The sequence below is a fragment of the Myotis yumanensis genome, unplaced genomic scaffold (assembly GCF_028538775.1).
Source record: "Myotis yumanensis isolate MYYU_CA2020_CCGP unplaced genomic scaffold, mMyoYum1.0.hap1 SCAF_17, whole genome shotgun sequence".
Classification (NCBI taxonomy): domain Eukaryota; kingdom Metazoa; phylum Chordata; class Mammalia; order Chiroptera; family Vespertilionidae; genus Myotis; species Myotis yumanensis.
Window position 1 is genome coordinate 8944993 of NW_027223768.1, and position 24869 is coordinate 8969861.

The 24869-nt window shown below is 50.5% G+C and overlaps 2 protein-coding genes across 2 annotated transcripts in view; one reads left to right on the forward strand and one right to left on the reverse strand.

The window, feature by feature from the left end:
- The window catches only part of CASQ2 (calsequestrin 2), a 53129-nt gene that overhangs the window by 12145 nt on the left and 16115 nt on the right, over nt 1-24869 (reverse strand). Inside the window, exons 4-8 of the mRNA XM_070396581.1 lie at nt 24368-24479; nt 21435-21508; nt 15562-15692; nt 14065-14110; nt 9119-9173 (exon numbers count right to left, since the gene is read on the reverse strand). Of these exons, the coding sequence (XP_070252682.1) occupies nt 9119-9173; nt 14065-14110; nt 15562-15692; nt 21435-21508; nt 24368-24479 (418 nt within the window). The remainder of the gene's footprint in view (nt 1-9118; nt 9174-14064; nt 14111-15561; nt 15693-21434; nt 21509-24367; nt 24480-24869) is intronic.
- On the forward strand, nt 781-7687 carry LOC138995712 (ERV-BabFcenv provirus ancestral Env polyprotein-like). Its single transcript, XM_070396355.1, has 2 exons — nt 781-6666; nt 7088-7687. The coding sequence occupies exons 1-2, from the start codon at nt 5539-5541 to the stop codon at nt 7139-7141; spliced, it is 1182 nt and encodes a 393-aa protein (XP_070252456.1). The 5' UTR covers nt 781-5538; the 3' UTR covers nt 7142-7687.

Genomic DNA, 24869 nt, shown 5'->3' on the forward strand with positions numbered 1-24869 from the left:
CTGACCTCCGGACCCTTCCAGGAAGGTTCCTCTGGACCTCAGGAGATAGTGGAGACGTCCCTAACTCCTTTGGTCTACTCCGTCTGTCCGTGGCGCGAGTCAAATCGCTAGGACGCTAGCTTTTTGGCTCCGCTACTGGCCGCGGGGAACAGACCATGGGCAACCAAAATTCCAAACCTGACCCGACCACACCTCTAGGGTGTCTGCTCACCAATCTGGCTGAACTGGGCCTGTCGCAGGACCTGCGTCCGAAACGTCTCATTTATTTCTGTAACGTGACATGGCCCCAGTATGAATTGGATAATGGCTCTAGCTGGCCTAAAAACGGGACATTTGATTTTACCATCCTCACCGACCTCAGTAATTTCTGCCGACGAACCGGGAAGTGGCTCGAGATCCCTTACATTCAAGCCTTCCTTTGTTTGCGTTCTCGTCCCACCCTCTGTTCTTCCTGCTCCACGGCCCAGGTTCTCCTGGCCCGTGAGAAACCTACTCTGCCTACTGAGATCTCTTCGTTTTCCGCCTTATCTGAACCACCCGAGAATCTTTCCTCCCCTCCCACTCGTCCGCCGCCCTACTCAGGCCCGTCCGCCCCAGCGCCGTCCGCTCCAGCGCCATCCGTCCCAGGCCCGGCCGCCCCAGCGCCGTCCGCCCCAGCGCCGTCCGTCCCAGGCCCGGCCGCCCCAGCGCCGGCCGCCCCAGCGCCGTCCGCCCCAGCGCCGTCCGTCCCAGGCCCGGCCGCCCCAGCGCCGTCCGCCCCAGCGCCGTCCGTCCCAGGCCCGGCCGCCCCAGGCCCGGCCGCCCCAGCGCCGTCCGTCCCAGCGCCGTCCGCCCCGGCATCCTCACTCTCCGCACCCTCTGCTCCTCCCTCCCTGCCGGACCCTCCTCCGGCCATGCCCTCCGCCGCTGACCCACTGACCCTGCCTCCCACCGACCCTACCCTTCCTCTTCCACCCACTGCTGCTGCTCCTTCCCAACCCCCGCCTACTTCCCCGGTGTGTAAACACACGCGTTCCCACGCTCCTCCTCTCCTCTGTCCACTCCGGGAAGTTGCAGCCTCAGAGGGAGTGGTTAGGGTTCACGTTCCCTTCTCACTCTCGGATCTCTCCCAGATTGAGAAGCGGCTGGGATCTTTCTCGGCCAACCCCACCGCGTTCATCAAGGAATTCCGATACCTCTTTCAGGCCTATGATCTCACTTGGCATGACATTCATGTTATTCTTTCTTCCACCCTGACCTCAGATGAAAGGGAGAGAGTCTTGGGGGCAGCAATGGATCACGCAGATCAGGTTCACCTTACGGATGCCAGCATGCCGGTAGGGGCCCAGGCCGTTCCTCGCCAGGAGCCGGGCTGGGAGTATCAACTAGGCACCCCCGAAGGGCAAAACGGGCGCCGACGCCGAGACCAGATGCTCCAGTGCCTGATGGCTGGTCTAAAGGCCGTCTCCCACAAGGTAGTTAATTATGACAAATTAAGGGAGATCACCCAGGGCCCAGATGAAAATCCCGCAATCTTCCTTAACAGGCTGACTGAGGCTCTGACCTTATATACTCGTCTGGACCCTGGGTCTCTGGCTGGGGCAACGGTCTTGGCCACCCATTTCATTTCGCAGTCAGCACCAGATATTCGGAAGAAATTAAAAAAGGCAGAGGATGGTCCTCAAACTCCTGTCCGAGATTTAGTGAATATGGCATTTAAGGTATTTAATGCCCGTGAGGAGAAGGCAGAATCAGAACGGGAGGCCCGCCTTAGACAGAAGGTAGACCTGCAGACGCAAGCCTTGGTTGCAGCCCTGAGGCCGGCAGCAGCTGCGCATGGTCCCAAGAGGGCCGTGCGCAGTGGGAGTGCAACGAAAGGACGCACACCGCCTGGACAATGCTTCAAATGCGGCAATGAAGGCCACTGGGCAAAGCAGTGCCCCCAGCCCCGGGCTCCGACCAAGCCCTGCCCGGCGTGCGGTCAAAATGGTCACTGGAAGAGTGACTGCTCCTGGAAAAGTGGCGAGCCTTCCACGTCTCAACGTGGTGGGGTCGCCCTTCCGGGCCATGACGCACCGCTGGCCATGCTAGGATTGGCTGAAGACTGAAGACGCCCGGACTCGTCCACTCCGATCACCCTAGCCGAGCCTCGGGTTGAAATGAAGGTAGCGGGTGCACGAGTCTCCTTCTTGATCGACACGGGGGCTACCTTCTCTGTCCTTCCCTCTTTTTCGGGGCCCCTTTATCCTTCCAAAATCTCGGTCATGGGTATTGACGGCAAATCCACCTGCCTGCTGGCCACCGGGCCGCTTCCCTGCCTCCTTGAGGATAGCCCTATAACCCACTCATTTTTAGTCATGCCTTCGTGCCCCGTGCCCCTGTTAGGACGAGATATTCTCACCAAACTAGGGGCCACTCTGATGCTCACTCGGAGCCCTTCAGCCTCCCTGCTCCTTCCCCTCCTGGCCCCCTCCCTTCATGGAAATGCCGAACCCCCACTGCCTGCGTCCCTGGTCGACCCAAAAGTGTGGGATACATCTACCCCGGTGGTTGCTAGACATCATGCCCCAGTCAAGATCAGACTTAAGGACCCCACCTCGTTTCCCTCCCGCCCCCAGTTTCCCATCTCCCTAACTCACCGCCGAGGACTTAAACCCCTCATTACCCGGCTTCTGGGGCAGGGTCTCCTCATCCCTACCGACTCCCCCTGCAACACGCCCATCCTCCCAGTTAGAAAGGCAGACGGGACCTACCGGCTGGTTCAGGACCTCCGGCTGATCAACGAAGCGGTAGTCCCTATCCACCCGGTAGTTCCCAATCCTTACACTCTCCTCTCACGCGTCCCGTCCGGTACCACCCACTTTTCTGTTCTCGATCTCAAGGATGCTTTCTTTACTATCCCTCTGGACCCAGACTCTTTCCATCTGTTTGCATTCACTTGGGAGGACCCGGATGAACAGACATCCCGCCAACTCACCTGGACAGTCTTGCCCCAGGGGTTCAGAGACAGTCCTCACCTGTTTGGCCAGGCCCTAGCCAGAGACCTCCAACAATGCTCCTTAGAACCCAGCACTCTTCTCCAGTATGTAGATGACCTCCTCCTCTGCAGCCCCTCCCTGAACATGTCCCGGAGGCATACAGCTAATCTCCTTAATTTTCTAGGAGACAGGGGATATCGCGTGTCCCCTGCCAAGGCACAACTGTCGGTCCCCACCGTCACTTACTTGGGGATCTGTCTGATGCCCAATTCTCGAGGACTGACAGTTGACCGAGCACAGGCAATACGAGACCTTCAGCCCCCCACTTCTGCAGACCAGATCTTGTCCTTTTTGGGACTGGTAGGGTTTTTCCGCCATTGGGTCCCAAACTTTGCTCTCCTAGCTAAGCCCCTATACCAAGCTGCTAAAGAAACACCAGTGGGTCCCCTCTCCTCACCCTCCCTCGTTCGTCAGGCTTTCTCTAAGCTCCGGGATACCCTTCTGGCATCTCCCCCACTCTCTCTCCCAGACACCTCTAAGCCGTTCCAGCTATTTACTGATGAAAAACAGGGAATGGCTATTGGGGTCCTCACCCAGTCCCTAGGGCCAGCCTTTACCCCCGTGGCCTACCTGTCCAGACAGCTTGACCCCACGGTCCGGGGATGGCAGCCCTGCCTCCGGGCTCTGGCTGCAGCTGCCATTCTCACCAAGGAAGCCCAAAAAATCTGCCTCCAACAACCCTTACAGGTCTTCTCCACCCACAGGTTACAGGATCTCCTGTCCCACCGATCCCTATCTCTCCTTGCCCCCTCTCGCATGCAGGAACTCCATCTTCTGTTCCTCGAAAATCCTGACATCACCCTGACCCAGTCCCCAGCCCTAAACCCGGCCACTCTCCTTCCCGCTGCCTCCACCCTACCTGCGGCAACGCATTCCTGCCCCGAGGTCGTCGAGGCCCTTACTCAGCCTCGGGCAGGACTCTCAGATTCTCCTCTCTCTAATCCGGATTTAACTCTGTTTGTGGATGGAAGCTCCTGCCTGGACCCCCAGGGACGTCGGAAAGCCTCCTACGCGGTAGTGACACCCGAGCGGACCCTGGAGGCAGCCCGACTCCCAGAGGGCACCACCTCTCAAAAAGCCGAGCTCATCGCACTGACACGCGCCCTACACCTGGCCAAAGGGAAGAGAGTAAACATATATACAGACTCCAAATATTCCTTTCTGATAGCCCATTGTCATGCTGTTATCTGGAGGGAGAGGGGCTTTCTCTCTACTAAAGGCTCACCTATTATCAACGCTAAACTCATAACCCGTTTACTTGATGCCTTACAACTTCCTTCCCAGGTAGCCATCATGCACTGCCGAGGCCATCAGACGGACTCCTCGCTGGTTACGCGGGGAAACGCCCAAGCAGACGCGGTAGCCAGAGGCTTAACTCAGGGTGAAGGGTCCCCAGCCCCGGTCCTGTTTCTTTCTCTTCCCTCCATCTCCCCTCAATATACAGAAGAAGAGAGAAACAAATTCCTGCAGCGGGGAGGCTCACCCGGTCCTGAGGGATGGATCTTTTTAAATAACAAAATTGCTCTCCCTCGAGCCCAGACAGGGGCCATTGCCCAACAGATCCACCGGTCTTTGCACATTGGACCACTGGCACTTTGGAAGTTCCTTGAACCCCTCTTCACCTCGCCCACACTGCGAGAGGCAATCACAAGCGCCTGCTCCTCCTGCCCCACGTGTGCAGCTGTCTCACCCCAGGGAGGGATGCGCCCCAACTTTCCCACCCATCAAATGAGGGGACACCTCCCAGGGCAGGACTGGCAGGTAGACTTCACCCACATGCCTCCCCACAAAAAGACCAGGTACCTGCTGACCATGGTAGACACTCTGACAGGGTGGGTAGAGGCCTTTCCCACCCGCAAGGAAACTGCTGAAGTGGTGGCTGAGACGCTAATAGCACACATTATCCCAAGGTTCGGCCTCCCCACCTCCATTCAGTCAGACAATGGCCCAGCTTTTATATCAAGGGTCGTACAGCAGGTTAGCACCTCTCTTGGCATCTCTTGGAAACTACACATACCCTACCGACCACAGTCATCAGGTAAAATTGAAAGGATTAATGGCCTCCTTAAAGACCATCTAACTAAACTCTCTCTAGAAATTCGCAGCTCCTGGCCGGATCTCCTGCCCATGGCTTTGACAAGACTCCGGGCTACACCAAGGAGCCCCACCTTCTTAAGTCCTTTTGAACTCCTATATGGGAGACCTTTCTTGCTCAACCATCGTCTCCCTATCGATCCTCCTCCCCTGGGTAATTATCTTCCATATTTGTCCTTAATCCGGCAGCTGCTCCGAGAACACGCTGACAGGTTCCTGCCCAAACCGGAACCAACTGACCAGGACTCCGGGGGACCAGCTCTTCACCCTGGTGACTCGGTCCTCCTTAAAAATCTACATCCAAAAACCTTGGAGCCGAGGTGGACGGGACCTCACATCGTGATCCTTACAACACCCACCGCGGCCAAGCTGCTTGGCGACCCATCGTGGCACCACCTCTCCAGGCTCAAGAGGACCCCGGAGCAGCATGACTTCTACAAATGTGATGTATTGGGTCCCACTAAGGTCCGCCTTAGCCGTCCTCCCCCTCCTTCTCCTCCCGGCCCTGAGCAACCTACACCAACCCCCACCCGCTTATGTGTGGAGATTCAAGGTCCGTGAAACCTACTATCAGAACGGCAAACAAGTCACCCGGCAGGTAGGATCTCAGGACTGCCCTCTAGCGGGATGCCAGACAAGGATGCAGATGGCTGTCGACATCCGGTCAGTGTACCATGGTGGCCGGCCCTATGCTTGTTTTGCTTACGACCAAGAGGACCCAGACAGGTGTAATCAAGAGGTCGACACCTATGGGGGTTGCCGCTGGAGGGGCTGTGTTGTCAATGATGCCTACAGGGGTGGCTCCTTTATCTGGAAGGATGGGGCCTTCCACATCATAATCCAGGATCCCTGGGACCAGCGGTGGGTTACGGGTGTCGTGGGAAAGCTATACTTAAGTAGTTGGAGCTCAACCCCCTCAGGGACCATTTACATCTCCCGGGAATATGTCCTGGCCCAAGAGGCCCAAGTCCAGGTCTCCAACAGCATCCTACAGGCCGAACAGTCCCTTAAAGGGAAGCTGCCTGACTCCCCCCGGGTAGAAGTCCTGTCTTCTTGGCTCCAACTTATTCAACACACCCTACTATTCCTCAACGAGACCCACACCCTGCCCAATGTCTCCCACTGCTTTCTGTGTGCCTCTCTCCGAAGGTCTTTGCTGGCTGCCGTCCCACTCACGACTTCTCCAAGAGCCCAAGGGAAAGGTGAATGTCAGCCTCCCGTGGCTGGCATTCCCCTTTGGGAACCTGAAACTCCAGAGCCCACCCTGCCCCCACGGATATGCTACCAGACCAGTAATCCGGTAACTGGGGGACGAGTCACGTGGAACTGCACCCAGAACTACACTGCATCCAGCCTCACCAAGGCCAGTCCGGGTACCTTCTTTTGGTGCAATGGCACCTTAAGTAACTGCATAAACTCCTCTGACCCCGGGCCCTGCTTCATCGTCATAGTAGTTCCCCAACTAACCTTATATGGAGAGTCAGAGCTCGCCTGGCTGCTCCCTCCGTCCCGCCGCCGGACTCGCCGGGCAGCTTTCCTCCCTGTCATGTTAGGGGTGAGTATCGCTACCTCGATAGGCCTTGCGGGGGGGGCCCTCGGGAACAGTCTGGTCACTGCTCAGGACTTTAATGACAAGCTCCAGTTAGCCCTGGAGTCCACTACTGCTTCTTTAGCTTCCTTACAGCGACAGATAACATCAATAGCCCAAGTAGCCCTGCAGAACCGGCGCGCCTTAGACCTTCTGACTGCAGAAAGAGGAGGAACCTGCATATTCCTTCAGGAGGAATGCTGTTATTACATCAATGAGTCTGGAGTAGTGGAGCAAAATGTACAGACCCTGACTAAGCTGAGTGAAGAACTACATGCAGGACACTTCCAGGACAACTCCCCTTTCAGCTGGTTCCAAAGCCCCTTAGCTACCTGGGTCCTGCCCATGATAGGGCCCCTGATTCTCATCTGTGCCTTTTTTCTCCTAGCCCCGTGCCTCCTCAAGTTCATCCGCTCCCGGATCGCAGAGATGTCACGGGTGACTGTGAATCAGCTCCTGCTCCATCCCTACACTCGGCTCCCCTCCGACCCGACTCTGCCTAACCCCGGCCTTTAACCGCCGCCCCCCTCGTCGTCCCTGTTCAGCTGGAAGCAGTCAGAGAGTCGCCAACCCTTATCACAAAAAGGCCGGGATGTTAGGTCGGAGGGAGCCCGGGATCGGATACACGCGGACATGGGATGAGACAATGGACTTCCTCTGGAATTTCTCACAGATCTGGAATCTCTCACGGGTCAGCGTGCCAGACACAGATACCTGCTTCTCCTTGAAGTTCACAGAGATCCCCGCACAAGATACTGACCCATTCCTGAATGTGCCGCCCACCCCCTGCGGCCGAGACTCCCTCAGTTGAATGTGTGATGATCCCTGCTGCGGGCACTTCCTCAGTTCAGGCCCCCGCCCTCCCCAAACACCTGAATAAAGAGATGTCCCTCCCTCCCTGAAGGCGCGAAATTCACTGGCCCCACCTTTTGGGCCGGTGGGTCTCGCCCGAGAACGCAAATAAACTTTCCTTTCCTTTCTTCTCTGATTCACTGGACTCTATTTCTTGCGCCGCTTTCCTGGGTCACCTAACAGATTGTATCTCATCTTTTAAAATTATATGGTAAAGACAGTCGGGGATTTGTCTGTAGGGGACTATGGTGGTTGGTCAGTCATCTGCCTGGCGGTATTTACTGAGCACCTACTGTGTGTCAAGGCCCGTGCGAGGCAGTCTGTTCCTCATTCAGGAAGTCCTGCTAACTCTTGGTGCCCCCTGGGCAGTTTCTCTTCTCCGAGGCTGTTTCCTCATCTGTCCCTATGCACGTCCAAGAGGCTCGGACCCTGCGAGCACCACAGAGCTCCTCATCCCCCGGAGCAGTGGCTCCCAAGCCCGGTGGAGCCTCAGAACATGCCTCAGAGCTCCGTGACATCGCAGGTCCCCGAGGCTCCGTTCCCATCGGCGAGTGGCCGTGGTGCCTGCGGTTCTCTGCCCTGTCAGGTTTTGGAACCCCTGCCCAGGCCTCAGAGCCCAAAGCCTGGGCGCTTCGCCCTCAGAAATGAAGCCCCTGGCTTCTCCGGCCACATTCTGGATCATTCCACGTCTCTCAAAACACCCCTCAGAATCTGCACGTACACGTTCCCTTCCGGGCCCTCTGTCCACAGATATTGCCCAGGGACTGGCCTTTTACTGCCTGCCCACTGGTTTTCCTGCACTTCGCTCTCACTGACATGGCGAAGCGTGAAGCCAGGAAAGAGCTGTCCAAGTTCTCATCCATTTAGAGGCTCGTTTTACACTTTGGAAATTGCTGCTTCTTTGACCCAGTTCTCTTATTTGGGGCAATATTTCCCATTAAGTTTCCTAAGCACAGGCCATATTTGACAGAGCAAAGGGTATATTTATTGTTATTTATATAGGCTAGGTACATCAGCTTTTAATGTGAACAGAAGTTTTCACAGACTCACACGCACATGCACACACACACACGTGCGTGCACACCCACACTTGCCTGTAGGTAGTGGTTCTCAACCTGTGGGTCGCGACCATCAGAAAACACACAGCATATTAGATATTTACATTACAGTTCATAACAGTAGCAAAATTACAGTTATGAAGTAGCAACGAAAATAATTTCATGGTTGGCGGTCACCACAACATGAGGAACTGTATTAAAGGGTCGCGGCATTAGGAAGGTTGAGAACCACTGCTATAGAGCGAGGCTGTGTTCATGTTCACCCGGGCTCGGGCTCAGCCCCAGTTTGGGCAGCTAAGCAGCAGGAGGCTCTGATCTCCCCACACTTCTGAGCTGTGCATGACTGAAATGGGTCTGTGCCTCGCAGGCGACCACCAGGGGGTGCCCGGTGTCTTTCGGTTGCCTTGCAGGCGGGAAGTGAGGGAGAGGAAAGGTGAGGGCTGACCAAGGTGAGAAGCCAGTTCTTGCTCACAGGGTCAGAGAGCAGACGGAAGGGGGAGGGGTCCTACCTGGGTCACTCCTCTCTGCAAAGGCCACTATGTGGATCCCGTTCAAGTCATCTTCCTGTGGGAGAAAGGAATGAAAGCTTACACTCCCAGGTGAGAGATGCGAGGAGGCAGGGGCAGACAGGCGGGAATTGAAATGGAGGTGGGGGAGGGAGCTGAGGGGAGTGGACACAGGCACAGGGGGCAGAGGCACAGGGGGACAGAGGTATAGGGCGACAGAGGCACAGGGGGACAGAGGCACAGGGGGACAGAGGCACAGGGGGACAGAGGCACAGGGGGACAGAGGTATAGGGCGACAGAGGCACGGGGACAGGTATAGGGCGACAGAGGCACAGGGGGACAGAGGTATAGGGCGACAGAGGCACAGGGGGACAGAGGTATAGGGCGACAGAGGCACAGGGGGACAGGTATAGGGCGACAGAGGCACGGGGGACAGAGGTATAGGGGGACACAGGCACAATGTGACAGAGCAGCATGCATCTTAAGGAAGGGAATACTGATGAGCAACTGGGAGGAAGGTGTGGCATTTACGGGCTTTTGAGACAGGAAAGCACCAACTACACACAAGACATTAGCACTGAATGGGCCTCACTCCCGTGGTCTGGTGGGTCCAGGGGAGCAGCAGGAAGAGGCAGAGGAGGAAGAATGTGAGTCTGGCTCATCAGCCCTCTGAAGGGAGCTCAGTGAATGTCAGTCTGAGTTTCAAGAAGTCACCATGAGCAAATAAAGCAGTAACAGGCCCGAGATGGAAGCTTCTGGATGCTGCTAGTGGGTCCTGCAGCTGTCCCCAATGGGCAGCAGACAGGAATTTTTGAGGCAAATTAGGATGTGGGTCTGTTCTGTTCACACATGTGTCCTGCTTCTCTGAGACCCTGCTTATTGAAGAACCTGCGTGGTCAGTAGGGGGCGCTTTGCTGTCTGCCACTCCTAGGGCGTTTCCTTGGGCTCCTTTTGGCTCTGGAACCAGAGCTTGCCGGAGCCGTCCAGGCCTCCAACTCGGTCTCAGTGTGGGAGGCCACAGGAGGGGCTGGAGATGGGGCTGGGCAAGGGTGAGGGTGTGATGGTGAAAAGTGAGAATATTTCAAATCTGTGGGACAAGCAGGTGGCATTCCATGTTTCTATGTCCTGAACAGAATGGACCACATGCCTCGTGTCTCCTTTGCATCGATCATTCCTGCAGAAGAGCCAGCGAGAGCTTGGAGGCACCTTCTTTATAAGAAATGTGACCCTCATGAGGCTCGGAGGGGACGATGCTCGAGCGAGAGGCACGGGGACAGATCTGAGTGGACGCTGACTATCACTGTCCCAGGGAGAGGGCATCCCGGGGCTCCCGAGTGTCATATCAGAACCGTCCTCAGGAAACAATACTCCAGGCTTCTCAGCTCTCCCTGGTCCCGTTTCCATCTCAGTGGATTGTAATGCTGGTGCAATCCTATCTAAATGCTAATTTTTCCCTTTGAGTTGGAAATGGACAAAACCTCCAAAAATTCTGTGCGAGATTAAATGGAAAATATTATTATTAGAAACAAGAGAGTCGGGCACTGCCTTGGTCAGGTTCTCCGGGGAATTGAATTTGATAGATCTGGGGTGTGTGTGTGTGTGTGTGTGTGCAGGTTTATTACACAAATCTGACAGCAGCCGGAAGGGGAGTCTGAGGTTTCATGTTTGCTATTATCACCAGGCAGGATGCCCTGGTCGGTTCTCAGTAGGCTGCCCTGTCCCTGCTCCTGCCATCCGTGGGGAGGCGGCCGTGTTAACTCCGAGAAGTGGGCTCCATTTCTGCCTGCCCTTCCGGAACGCATTTGGAAATTGGTTTCGGAATTAAGAATCCATATCTGTTTGCTAAGAGATTGCTCATGACATGGCCGCCACCTCCCAGGCCTCAGGTGTTCCCCAGATGGAGACTGTAACCCAGGGAAAGAGCCTCTGTCTTGGCAAAGAAGCAGTCATGTGCTCTGTTGCCGGGTGTTTTCAGTAATGGGCTCCCAGAGCAGACCCACAGGCAAGCCTGAAGGTCAGGGTTCCTCCGTGCGTATCCCACACACACAGGCGAGGAAGAGTTGCAGGACCGGCCAGCCAGGGGCTTTCTCTGAACCCTACATCATTGGCCGCCCAGATCACCCCTTTGGTCTTTAGATCACATTGTCTCGGAAATGATCTTTTTACTTGAATGGCAAGCTCTCTGAGGGAAGGGATTACACCTTGAACTATCAAGGGTGATTAAAATGATGATATGAATATCTGCTATTTGTGTCAGTGCTTTGTAAGTGCATTACTTCTAAGTCTTAGATGCAAGTCTCATTCCTGTTTAATGCTGAAGGAATTGAACCGACTTCCCTAAAGCCACAGAGCCCGTACATGACGTACCTGGGGTTCAGGCCAGCTCTGCCTGGTCCCAAAGCCCATGTTCTTTCTCTCTCACTGATGTAGGCCAGGAAAAGCCATGGGGCATACAAATTATTCAGAGCCGAAGGCATGTGAATTCCTGAAATCCCTCATTTGCCTAAATGCAGAGCCTCTTAAAAGAACTCAATTGTCATAAATCCTTTCCCAAGTGCAACTCTACTCTTCTCAAACAGACAATCCTGTCTCCCATTTCTTCTCCCAAGCATCCATTTATCTTTCCAAAAAGTCTTTGTTCTCCCAGAAGGGCCCCTGCCCCTCCCCATCCTCTATTTGGAATCTAAATTTTAGATGACATATAAGCCTCTCTTTTTTTTAAGCCCCTCCTTGAGTTGTACTTTTTGTGAACTTCCATACAGAAGTAGGTAATTAAATCTATTTGTTTTTTTTCTCATACTAATCTGTTCTTTGTCACTTTAATTTGCAGGCCTCCAGTACTGAGCCTAAGAGGGTGGAGGAACAAGTTTCTGCTCCTTGACGTCACCAACAGCACAGAATGAGCTCAGGAATCTGCTGTCCTCTCTACAGGGTTTGCAGAAGATGTTGCAAACTCAGGTCAGTGGCTCTTACTTAAGTTGAAAAAGTCTGAGAAGGGGCCTATATAACGTGACCCAACACCAAATCCCCCCAAACTGGAGCTTGGGAGTTACTTAGGTGAATACCTTACTCTGGACTCCCCAGCACTTTGTATGACCTCTGTCACAGCAGGGAGCATCCTGGTCTAGGGTCACGTGATTCGAGACTGTTTCATCGACTCAGGCCTGAACTAAGGCCTGGACAGCAATGTTCATTTATAGTCTCTGTGCTTAGCACAGGTAATGGGTTCTTATTAATACCTATTGGATTTTAAAAAAGAGTATGGTGATAAAAATCTTTCATACTGCTTGAAGAAAATTAGCAAATATTAGAGATTCCAAGAAGAAAGTAACATCAATTACCCACCAACCAGGTAGATTACCACTGTTCAGATTTGGCTGTTTCCTTCCAGCCTCTGTTGAATGTTTGTTCTCATGTTGAATAAAGAGATGCAAAGAAGGAAAATGCAGTTAAAAGTAGCAGACTCCCTGGTGCAAAGGAGTGTCTCAGAGGCTCATCTGGAGGTTTCTGACTCCCTCTTGGAATTACTTAGTTATTGCAACACAGGGAGGATTCTTCTAGAAGGAATTGCTGACTCCCATCCCTAACCCTAACCATAACCCTAACCCTAACCCTAACCCTAACCCTTGCACTACTTTTTATAAGGCTGAAGTTATATTAAGTAAAAAGTAAAAATATTTTAAAAGGAATATTATTTTTAAAGCACTGTTACAGTATTTAAATCTAATAACAAAACATTTTAAAGGTTGAATTTTTGAAAGTTTGGAATGTTAGGGAAATATGTTTCTATGTGCTGTGTTGTTGCCAAGCAGTCCACGCCTGTACACTGGCTTATTTCTCTTCAGCGTCTTATGAAATGTTTGTTCCCTGTTCAAACGTCCAAATGAGTGACATGCTATTAAACAGAGTGTCAGGTTACTCCATGGCTCTCTTCACACATCACTTTCAACTCTGAATTAAAGATTAAAAACATAAATAAATGCATACGTGTTCCCACGTTAGCCCCTTTCCCCTCCCACCCACACCCCCACTGTCAAAATGGTGCCTTGTGGGGCCACGGCCCATTCTAGGGGGGTATAATGGAGAGAACGTGAGATTTGGCTCTACATGATTTAAATTTAAGTCCCAAGTTCTAGTGCTTATTAGTTATGTATTCGTGAGTAATCAACCTCATCCATATGATCAGTTTCCCCACGTAAACTGGGGCTAAAATAATACTTGTTCTTCAGCACTTTCTAGAACCACTCAAAGACCTGAGTGAAAGGATCCATGAAATGCTTTGGAAAATGCGCCACAGACTTCGGTTGTTGTCGTTTATGAATTTTGTATAAATCTGAGGTGGATGGGAGGTTATATCTCCATGACCCTCTTTCTGATGCTATTTGACCCGCCTGACGCATTGTCTGTGACTTAGACCTGGGGGGTACTCTGACCCAGTGCTTCCCAGTGCCCTGAGCTGATAGTTACAAAAACAGCTGCCGTTCCTTTATCAGGCACCTACCATGCTCTGGGCTCTTCACACTGTCCATCCTTACGAAAAGCCCCAAGTTCAGATGCAGGAACTAAAGCTCAGAAAGATCACATGACTTGACGTAGGATGCAAAGCTACAAGGTGTCCAATTCTAGCCTTGAACCCAAGTCTCTGACTCCACAGCTCCTCCTCTGTGTTCCCCCAGGCCTCCGGCCAGTGCACAGAGGCCAGTGGTCCCAGGGGGAGTGGACTCAGAGGCACAGTAACGTTGCCCAGCGGCAGCACCAGAGAGGCATAAGCTAGAAGCTAGAAAACTGGGTTCTCTGAGCATGATGTTGTCCACATTTCAAATACTCTACCATCTAGATATCCGCTCCAGTCAAGTAAAACTTGGTTTGAGTTTTGGAACTCAAAGGAGTATTCCTCTTTGGGAATATACCTGTCTCGACAAGGCAGAAGGAGTTTGCCACTATCTTACCCATGTTTCAAACATATCTTCTGGGCGCAGGCGGCGGAGGGTGGGTCTGGAAATAAAGAAGATGAGCTTCCTTGAGTAGGCATTCTGAGGGCACCATAGCTAACCCTGTACCCTGCCCGGTCACACAGAGAGCTGGGCCTAACGCTCTCAGCCTTTTCACAGACCCATTTGGCCCAGGGATTATAGTTCTATTACAAACAATGCCAGAGGGCGCAGGGTAGTCATTCCCAGGGCGAGAAGTCATCTCCCTCCTCCCAGACAGGCGCCACCCCTGAGAGCCCAGAGAAGGCCCAGAATGAGGCCACCTGGGAGGGAAGAGAGGAAGTCTTGATTTTGTTTTATCTTCAGGGTCATCCATCCAAAGCCCCTTCAGGATGTTTGGAAGAGCAGGTGGGATCTATATTTTGCTCATGGTTTCATTTCTTTCTGAATGTTGGCTAATAGTGCTAGAATGTGGCTATTTGCTTCTCTGAGTACTGCCTCCCTGTAGGGACCAGGACTGGCTGGTTGATGGAATCGTAGTGCTCCGGGTCCAATGAGCATGCGTGAGCACATGTCCAGTGTATGTGTGTGTGAGGGGGAGGGGGTTGATGGTGAGCCCCCCCACCATGTTCCATGTTCAGTACTGCCCTTCCCTCAGGAGCAGGGCTCAGCAAATTGCAGCTGGAGAGCCCAATCCAGCCGGTGCCTCCTCTTTTATAAATAAACGTTTTGGGACACAGCCACACCCCGTTGTTTAGATATTGGCTGCGGCTGCTTTCCCACAGAAACAGCAGAGCTGAGTGTTGCAACAGAGACCATCTGGCTGCGGAGCTGAACTATTTACCCCCCGGCCTTTTACAGGAAAGGGTCGCCGGTCCACGCTTGAGCTACTCTAAGTGGTGTCAAATATTCCTCTCCCAGCAGTTCTGCATACAGAATGTTCATCTTGGCTTAGTTATTTAACTACACGGAGCCCAATTCCTTGATCTGTAAATTGAGATAATAATAATTACCCCATTATGTTGAATACAGGTTTTGGCAAACGTAGGTTTACAGTTGTAATACAAATAAATAATACAGTAACTAATAAATAATAATACAAGAATAAACTTTCACATGCTCACAACTGTAAACCTACTTTTGCCCACCCTGCCCACCCCTGTGCTAGGTAAAATAGCTCTCATAGCACCTACCATGGATTTGGCATATAGGAGGCTGTCCCTAAATCACTCTTGCTGTTATTGAAATTTTTTATTTATATCTGACTCTGAGGGGATTTGCTGACTGAGGGGAGGTGGTCTAAACCTGTTTGCAAGTGTAGACAGACCCATATCCAGAAACTGTAGCAACATCCCTGCCACTGATGGATGACCAACAAAGCCATTCTACTGAGTTCATTCTTTGGGGGGCTGACTCCAGGTAGTTGCTCTTAGGGGTGCGAGATGTCAGGACTGAGAGGCTCCTCTCCATTTCCCAGGCCCAGGCCCCCCACCCCCTGCATGCCACCTGGGGTACCTCTGGTGCTCCTTTATAAACTCCACGAGCTCTTCTTCTGTGTAAGGTTTGTCAGGGATGCCAATGGGCTCGTCCATAAATGGCTCGTAGAAGTCAACCTCATTCATCTTCAAGGACAACTTCTTCGCAACCTGTAGCAATTAGAAATATGACAAGAGCTTCCTTGAACGCTAGTCTAGAGAGGCAGTGACGGTCCATCTATAAGGCGTGCATATTCTCTGGCAAAGACTTGAGAGGGTATGTACAGTTTTAACGCAGATGTTGTAGTGATAGGAGCCCCTCACCTAAGGCCTGGCTGGACCAATCCAAGAAGGACAGATAGGGAGGAGAAAACCTCTCTGGCCAATGAGGTCCAAGCAGGGGCAGGAAGCAGACGGAATGAAAAGTGGGAAATCTAATTCTACAGTCACCGTCACTCTACTGTGTTTGCCAGGCTGGAGGAGGACGCAGAGGTCAGCAGAGATGCTCAGTGTCCTTGCATGTATGGATTGAATCGAATCAACTTGGATAGAACAGGCAATTGATGGGAACCATTTAAAGCATATACTCAAAATCAGAGGCCCACCCATTCATCCCCGATCAGGGCATAAACCTACTGTTACTCAGACTGAAGCACGGCCCTACAGTTGTCTCTCGGTACAGGGCTTGTGTGATGGTTTCTCAGGCTCTGGGAACTGTCCCCTTGGTTACCAATCAGAAGGTAACAGCCACTCTGTTTTGTCCAGAGTGGAGGGGTTCCCTGGATTTAGACTCGGGGTGCTAAAACTGGATAGTACCCTAGTACCCAGTAAGCTAGCTGGGGTTGTTCTCCTCTGTGCCAGAGAGGGTGCTTGGAGCGAGACGTAGCCCGGAAGGCATCGCCTCTCTGATTAAGGGGCCCCACCGCCTTGTCAGGGCAGAACGGCTGCTGTGTTCCCTGCAGACCTGCTGGACTCAGGCCTCTTTTTGTGAAATGACTCGAGAGGCCTGGAATGTGCCACGCTTGGAGAAAACCAAACGCTATTCTTTTCCAGGTCAGAGCTGTGGGCCAAGAGAGCACAAAGATGAACAGTGGTTCCCTTGAAACTAAAGAGGAATTGCCGAGAGCTGCCACCCGGCCGCCACGATAACCCACAGCCCAGTGGCCCGGGGCCGCCAGGACCCAGTGGGAGGAGGGGAATTGGTGTCACATAAGCTCTTACATAAGGAGGTCCATTCTGAGGAAGCCTGGGTCTGCCTATGGTTTTTGTCCTCGACTGCTGTTCATTCCAGGTCACGATAGTCCGAAGGACATTTCTGACAGTACTTAACAAAGAAGCTGGCTTTCGACTCAGAGCTAAAGGAAACACGCCATGTTAAGAGCCATAGTCAGTCAAAGGAGATTTTGCGGTCATGTTAATTTTGTTTTAAGGGACACGGAGGTATGGGTTGTTGTTTTTTTCTTCTTACTCTTTTCCTCTTCCATGGGGCAGAGGGTGCTATGGATGGATGATGGGCAAGGAGCAAGGGGGCAGGGCAAATAGCAACTCTACACCCAGTGTCTGCGTTTACACACAGATCTTTGCAGAGCTGGGCTTGAAAATGACATTCAGTTGTGGTTCTCTGAGTTCACTTACTACTTATTTTAAGAACCAGGAAGAAAAAAGTAACAATAATAACCACATAGAGTGCTTGCCATGTGCCAGGCACTGTTGCAACGCGTTTTAGGCTGATTCCTTTATGAATCCTCCCTTTGATTGTATCCGGTAAAAGCTGGTATTATACTTATTTTACAAATGATGAGCCCGAGGTGCAGTCGGAGTATGCAGTTTGTCAGGATTATCTACCCGAGGGGATAGAGCCAGAATTCAAACCCCGTTTGCCAGTACACCAGCCCTCCCTCGAAAATCACCTTCTCCTTGACCCTGTGAAGAAAGCTGTCTGGCCCCATAGATATTCCACTGCTGCCGCACGTGTTTAGTCAGATGTTCCCTGTTGCTCTTGGACATGCTCTCATCAATTCACCCCATTGCAGGCGGCTGGAATGCAGGCTTCCCAAAGGCAGGAAGGGGCTCATCGGAAGCTCTGGTGCACCCATGTGTGTGAGTGTGCGTGTGTGTGAGTGTGCGTGTGTGTGTGTGTGCATGTGTGTGTGTGCATGTGTGAGTGTGCATGTGTGTGAGTGTGCGCGCGTGTGTGTGTGTGTGTGTGTGTGTGTTGGGGGAGAGGTTCTCTGGTTCTCGGTTGCCAGTGTCCAGGTCTGCAGTGTGGAGACCATGCGTGTGAGGTTGGATTGTGATGTTCTTGGGTTTAATTCTGGGGATCGCTGAGCATAATTTTCTCCTGTTTGCTACATCCTCACCAGCACGCACCATGGGGGGCCCTCGCCTTGTATCTCAGAGAATCCCTTTTTTTTTTATTATTAGTCTTTTATTTGTATTTTGGGTGGTAAGGACTGAAGGAGATTTGACTGATTGAGATATTGATTCATTCATTGATTCAGTAAATATTTAATGGGGCTGACTGTCCCTGAGACACTATTCTGGGACCAGACCTGGTTCATGGGCAGGAACAATGATACGAGAATGGATTTTACTCCTGAATGCTTAGGAGGTCCATATAGTGAGTTCTTTTATGCCTTTAAAAAACTAGTTGGAATAGATTTTGCCAAAGATAAGAAAACTACAAAGCAGAATGGCCATTTTTTGACATTGGCAAGTGTATGGATTTTGATACAGATGTTTTTCTACATGTTAGCAAGCCATTCATTGTTGCAAATGAAATCAGTTTAATGCATTTAGGCCTTTTCAATGTCTGTCTTCTCCATCAACTTTGTTTAGATAACCACTGCTTCTTTTGGTCCCCATATGGTTCAAAAAATGATTCTGCTTCTCACTGTTCACTCCAAGAAAGGGACAGGTCGCTGGGAGGCCACGGGGGGGGGGGCGGGGGGGGTGGGGGGTCGGGGGGGGTAATTAGAACTACATCTTTTAGGCTATCAGGTGCAGTAGAGTGGATGCCATCCTTAGCCCTCTGACCCTCTCTTGCCCCCTTGTGGGGTTGATTGAGGATTAGGAGCCATCAATTGTTTCTGGTCCCAAAATGATGTACCAGGTAAAATGTACTGGGAGCTTTTTAAAAATGCATATTCCTGGGTCAAAATCCTTAAAAATGAAAATTCAGATTTCCAGGGCTAGCGCCCAGAAACCCATAGTTTTAAAAGCTTCCTGAGGGATTACAATATGGACGGTGTTTGGAAACTACTAACTCCCAAGTCTACATCTGCAGCCCTGACATCTCACCCTCTTTACATTTCTCCAGCTCATAGACAGCAGTCCCCCCTTATCCACAGTTTCAGTTACCTGCAGTCAACCATGATCCGAAAACATTAAAAGGAAAATTCCAGCAATAAACAATTCATAAGTTTACATTGTGTGCTATCCTGAGTGACATGATGGGTGCAACCATGCCTGCTGGACCCCACCATCACCATTGGGCACTGTCACCCACACCCCTAATTGCTGGGTGCAAGTTCTTAAGTCCCAAATGGCATTGAGTCGTCTCTGTGACAGCTCTTCCCTCTGGTTCCCCACGGAGGTAGGGAGCATTACCTTTCTCTTTCTGAATGTTATGAAATCCCGCCAGGCTACATGAGCAGTGGCACTTATGACTCAGTGTCTTCTAGAGCTTTTAGTGAAGAGCCTTCTGAGTTTTTAATTACAGCCTGACCTCACCTTCTTCATGGGCCTCAGACGTGAAGCCATGCGGTTGGGCTGGGGGGCACATCTGCAAACCAACCCCACCCTGAACTCTACCTTGAACCACCCTTCCAAGGACTGAGGCTCTGTTGCTTGGCCAGGCTTGTCTGCCTGACTCTCTTCCCTTCGATGGGTTCTTACTATGGAGTCATAGTCACTGCTGACCAATCCTAACCGGATGCCAGTGATGGACTCAGTTAAAGCTTCTCTGTACCTCCCCTTCTTCACTAATATCCTCTCCCCACCTCTACCTTCCTGGACCTAAACGACTGTCTTTATTAACAACAGTCCTGCCCAGCTGGCGTGGCTCAGTGATTGAGCATCAACCTATGAACCAGGAGGTCATGGTTGGAGTCCTAGTCAGGGCACATGCCCAGATTGTGGGTTTGATCCCCAGTGTAGGGCATGCAGGAGGCAGCCGATCAATGATTCTCTTTCATCATTGACGTTTCTATCTCTCTCTTCCTCTTCCTTCCTCTCTGAAATCAATAAAAATATATTTAAGAACAACAACAACAGATAGCCATCACAGCTAGCTAACATTCACTGAAGGCTTACATGTACCAGATGCGTGTGTACATGTGCCATGTCTTTCTCTGGAGTAGAGTAGTACTGAGCACTGACACTGAAGTCAGGCTGACCTGAGGTTACATCCAGCTTCACTACTCATTATGTGACATGAGCAAATCTCTTAATCCCTCGGTACCTCAGTTTCATCCTCTGTAGACTGAGAAAACTAATCCCTCTCTTACTGGGTGTTGAGAAGATGAAATGAGAAAACCTGTATAAGCTCTTAGCACAACGCCTGGCACATGAAAAGCACTTAATGAATGATAATTATTATTCTTTTTGCTATCCTTGCTCAATATCCCTCTCTAATGTAATCCAACCAATTAGGGTACATTTTCTTCAAGTTCAGATGATGTAGACTATGGACCTCTCTTCTGGATTATAGGCTTGTAAACTGGGGCCATAGTCATAGAAGTGGGTCAGTATATGTATGAATTGAGTACAATCTCTTTTTATCATACTTTTCCCCTGCTTCAGCATCTACAGACTTCCTCATTTTTCATAGAATACTTCGAATGTTCTTAGTGTGTGTGCATTGGGGGTGTTATATGTGTGTGTGTGTGTGTGTGTGTGTGTAGGTGTGTTAGGTTTGTGTGTTATGTAGTGCATACGTTGTCTGTGTATGTGTGTTACACACATGTTGGGTATGTTTTAAGTATGTTATGAATGTGGGTTGTGTTTGCTATACATGCGTGAGTTGTGTGTGTTATGTGGGTGTGGATGTGCAAGTGTGCACCTTGAATCTCAACGGTAGGAACAGAGCCTTCTAGTTAATGATGTGGGACAGAGGAAAGGGCATGGACTTTGAGCACAGCTTGTCCTAAATTGGGATCTTAGCACTACCATTAATTCACTGGAGACCTTGGATATTACTTAACCTTTCTAAATGTTTTCTCTTCTGGAAGTTGTGTAAAGGACTAGAGATTGTACTAGTGCAATATATCCACTTGAGCCCAACATGCAGAGAGCACTGGATTAGTAGCCATTTTAGTGGTACCCGGAGCCAGGGTAGAGTACTTCAAGCAGAGTAGACCCCAAATAAAGTACCCATTGGTTTGAGGTCCCTCTATCTCTGTGCACTTAGGCTTCTAGAGGCACTTTCCACACCCACAAAACAACAAGCATTTGAATTATAGACAGGTAGATCCGTGGCATCTCCTGAAGATGTGGGTAACTATCGGAAGCACTGGGGCTTCCAAGGTCAATGCCCCTCCCCACCCAGAAGAGGGAAGGCATGCAGCCCCAGGGAGGGAGAGGATGCTCTAAAAAAAGGAAGCAATGATTAGTGTCCCGCACACTCCAGGCTCACACTCTCTCCATTCTTAGTGCTGACAGTGATATGAGTGGTTGGTTCATCCCTTTTCATTGGGATGTTTTCAGAAATACCCTGACATCATCTGAGTGAAACATCTTTGTATTCATATCTCATGCAGTAGCGATGTGCTGCTACATTTCTAATTCTGGAGAAAGTGCTCATGAGTGGAGGGTGGTTAACGTTTCAAAAGAAAAGAAAAAGGGGTGGCAAGTTCAACTGTCAATACTTCGTGCCTACGAAAGCGTTCAAATTGAGGTGTCATCGGTCCTTACCCCTTTGTCGAAGGTCGCGAAAAACTTGATGTAAGGCTGGAAGTGCTCAGCTGCCTCTTCAAAAGCCTTGTAATCTAAGAGGAAAAAGTAGACAGGAGAGGCATTTGCAAGACACACACTGCAGACATTTCTTTGTTTAAATAATGGAGAGAGTGGGAAGCCAATTAGTCCTAATTGGATAATTATTGAGTACATATTATTTAGATAGATAATTATTTAGTACCATTTAAACCCACAGCTTCCCCAAGGAGTTGGAACTGATTGGCATTCAATCACCCAAAAGAACTCTTTGCCACACTGTCGTATGTTTTACAAAACTGGTAGATGGAAAGGAGAAAACCCAGAGAGAACAAGGGAAAAGAAAGGGGTGGTCAAACCCCAAACCCAAAGGAAAAGTTCTTTCGCTCGAAGTCACTGCTACCTTTTCATGTGCCCCCTAGAGAGTTGCAGCCTGTGTGTGAGGGAACACAGTGTGTGGAGAAATGTACCTCAATCAAAATGACAGCACAGAAGTATTTTAAACTCTTAGCAGGAGCACTCTTTTTGGTAAATCCTAGCATTTCTTTCCCTCTTTTTAATTTTTCCTTTTTTTCATCCTGACCCCTTGAAAGGATCACTTAAAACTAATCAAGACCATGCTTGACTCTGGTCCCAAACTTGAGTACAAACTGGGGAAGAGAGGCATGAGGCCGCATGGGTATGGTCATGTTGTGTCTTACCACACCCAGACAGTTACTAGGTAAAGGCATCCTGGTTCAAGCCTTAGATGTGAGGGTGATGATAATGGTAGTAGTAGTAGTGTTTCTACAAAAATTCCATAATCTTGAGAGCCAATGATCCAACAAGATTAACTTTTTCCATTTCCTGGAATTCATACCCCTTCATCACCAGAGGCACAAGCTTTTGCTAGAATTCTAAGAGCATGAAGAATTTTCTAACCTTCAATGGAAAACATTTCAAGAATAATGCTGGCTCAGGGGACACCAAAATGAGGAAGACATGGACAACAATCAAAGGCTCACAGCCCAGGGTGGGTCATGGACCCTTGAAGAATCACAGTGTGGTGTGATAGTTGCTAGAACAGAGGTACGCACAATAGGCACAGATGAGAGAGGGGTAGAAAGTATACAACAAACCTCTACATACTGATCCATATTCACACAAACTCATCCTCATAAAAGTGATTGGGTTGTCCCAAAATATGTCATATAGGCCTATAGTTGGGGTGGAGGATTGAGTGGAGGGGAAGAAGATGGGTGAGAGATTTGGAGAATGAATAGAGGGAGGTGGGGAGTATAGAAAGGGAAATGGTTAAAGCCATAGCTAAGTCACTTATGTCTATTTACAGCAGCAGTGGGCTCCTTAAGAATTCTCTGTTCCCCGCTTCCCTGTCCTCCTTGTCGTTGATGAACCTCTCTCCACCTTCCTGAACTCCTTCCCTGAAGGAAAGCATGGCATAGACCAGTGATGGCAAACCTTTTGAGCTCTGCATGTCAGCATTTTGAAAAACCCTAACTTAACTCTGGTGCCGTGTCACATATAGAAATTTTTTGATATTTGCAACCATAGTAAAACAAAGACTTATGTTTTTGATATTTATTTTATATATTTAAATGCCATTTAACAAAGAAAAATCAACCAAAAAAATGAGTTCGCGTGTCACCTCTGACACGCGTGTCATAGGTTCGCCATCACTGGCCTAGACCTTTGACAAGAGAACTCCCTTCTTCTCTTAGGGAGCCAGTCTGTATCCCTAAGGTGGAAAAGGGTGGGGCAAGGCAAATCCCAGGTTGGTGCTTCAAGTTAGGGTTGAACCCGTAACCTCTTGCAAACAGTAGTTGTCTTCAGGAAACCCGGTCTAGTCTTCTACTCTGATCTCCCCAGAGTAGTCAGTATCTATATAGAAATGTGAACATTGAAATGAAGTCACCCAAAGAACCAGGGCAAAACTCCCCACTTAGCCACCTTCCCCCAACACACTGTTAAGGAGGGTGAATAGAGACGTTTACGTAGCAAATGAGGAGACAGTTCAGGTAGGCCCTGGGGGAGAGAAAATGGTGGGTGGTTGCGATGACTAAGAATGCCAGTTGGCAGATGGGGTAGAGACACAGCTTCACAAATAATTTCAAAATATTTTGGAGTTTCCAGAAATAGCCAAAAGCATCCCTTATTTGCACTTCCCTCCTGGACTAATGCTACCAGGTCCTCTTTCATAGCTAAGCCCACTCCCTCTCTCCAAGGCTGAGACACCAGAAAAAGGCTTCACTCTGGGCTCACGCTGCCAAAGCACTTTAAGAAAAGGCACTCAGGTTGTTAGCCTTGCTGGTTCCTCCCCTTCCTGATTCCTCCTGACTTCAACCCCTGTAGGGTTGTGCTGATGCTGTGATATGTAACTGTGCCCACCCAAACCCCAGCCGCAAAACTTTCAAAGGGAATACGCCCAAGGGTGTGGTGTGCTACTGCAGGCTGCCTTGGTGGTCAGCGGGGTTGGCCAGCAATTTTCCACATTGTGCTGCAGCTGCTAAGCCCAGCCCTACCCCAACTTTCCTCTAATGCTGTCCAAGTGCCTGAGAAGCTCTCCAACTGGTGACCATGGGAGCTGCCCGTGTCAGGAAGACAGCCCACTATTTGTCCCCTTTTAAGGGAGAATCCAAGTGGTGGGTGAGCCGGTGGAAAAGTGGAGGAAGGGCTTTCTCTCTTCTGTAAAACATTCACCCCCTTCAAGGCCAGAGAACATGGCCCAGCCTCAGCCTTCCTTCAGCTCCCCTGCCTGCTTTGTACAATCAATACAGGTGTCCCTTTGCTCAGGGCGCAAGGAAGATTCTCCCTCCTACCCCGCATGGGACATGCCCATCGTCTTTACGGATAGCATGACATACCTTGCTGGGAATGTAGCCTTTAGACCAACAGGCTGGAGTTGACAGACAACTTACATTCTGAGTCTTCGCTCTTGAAAAAACCAATGAGTTTGATGTGGTCCTCAATGCGTTCAAAGGCTTGGACTTCCAGTTTGCTGCCGATGACCTCCACTGGATCTTCAATGAGCTGAAATGCCACACACAAATACACAAAATCGGTTCCTTCCCCAGGAGTCGGGCACGTATGCAGAGGGCTTTGGAGGGAAGTTGTGGGACTTCGGTTGGTGCCTCAGCATCCATCCCACCCTCCCCTAATGAGTACAGCAACAGCGCCTTTTGAGGACTTGACCTTGACTCAATGGGGTAGGCTGGTTGGTGTGGGCAGTTCTATCTCTCTTGTCATTTATTGGTTCAGAAATGGCATAAGACCCAGATCTGGTCAATGACTCTCCAGGAAAGATTTACTGAAAGCTTTAGGAAAGTTCAGCTTTCTCTTAAAGGCAACAGTGGGAAGCCAGATTCCCCCCCCCCCCCCCTTATTGAATATTAATGAGGAAATGTGATGTAGCTTCTCCTG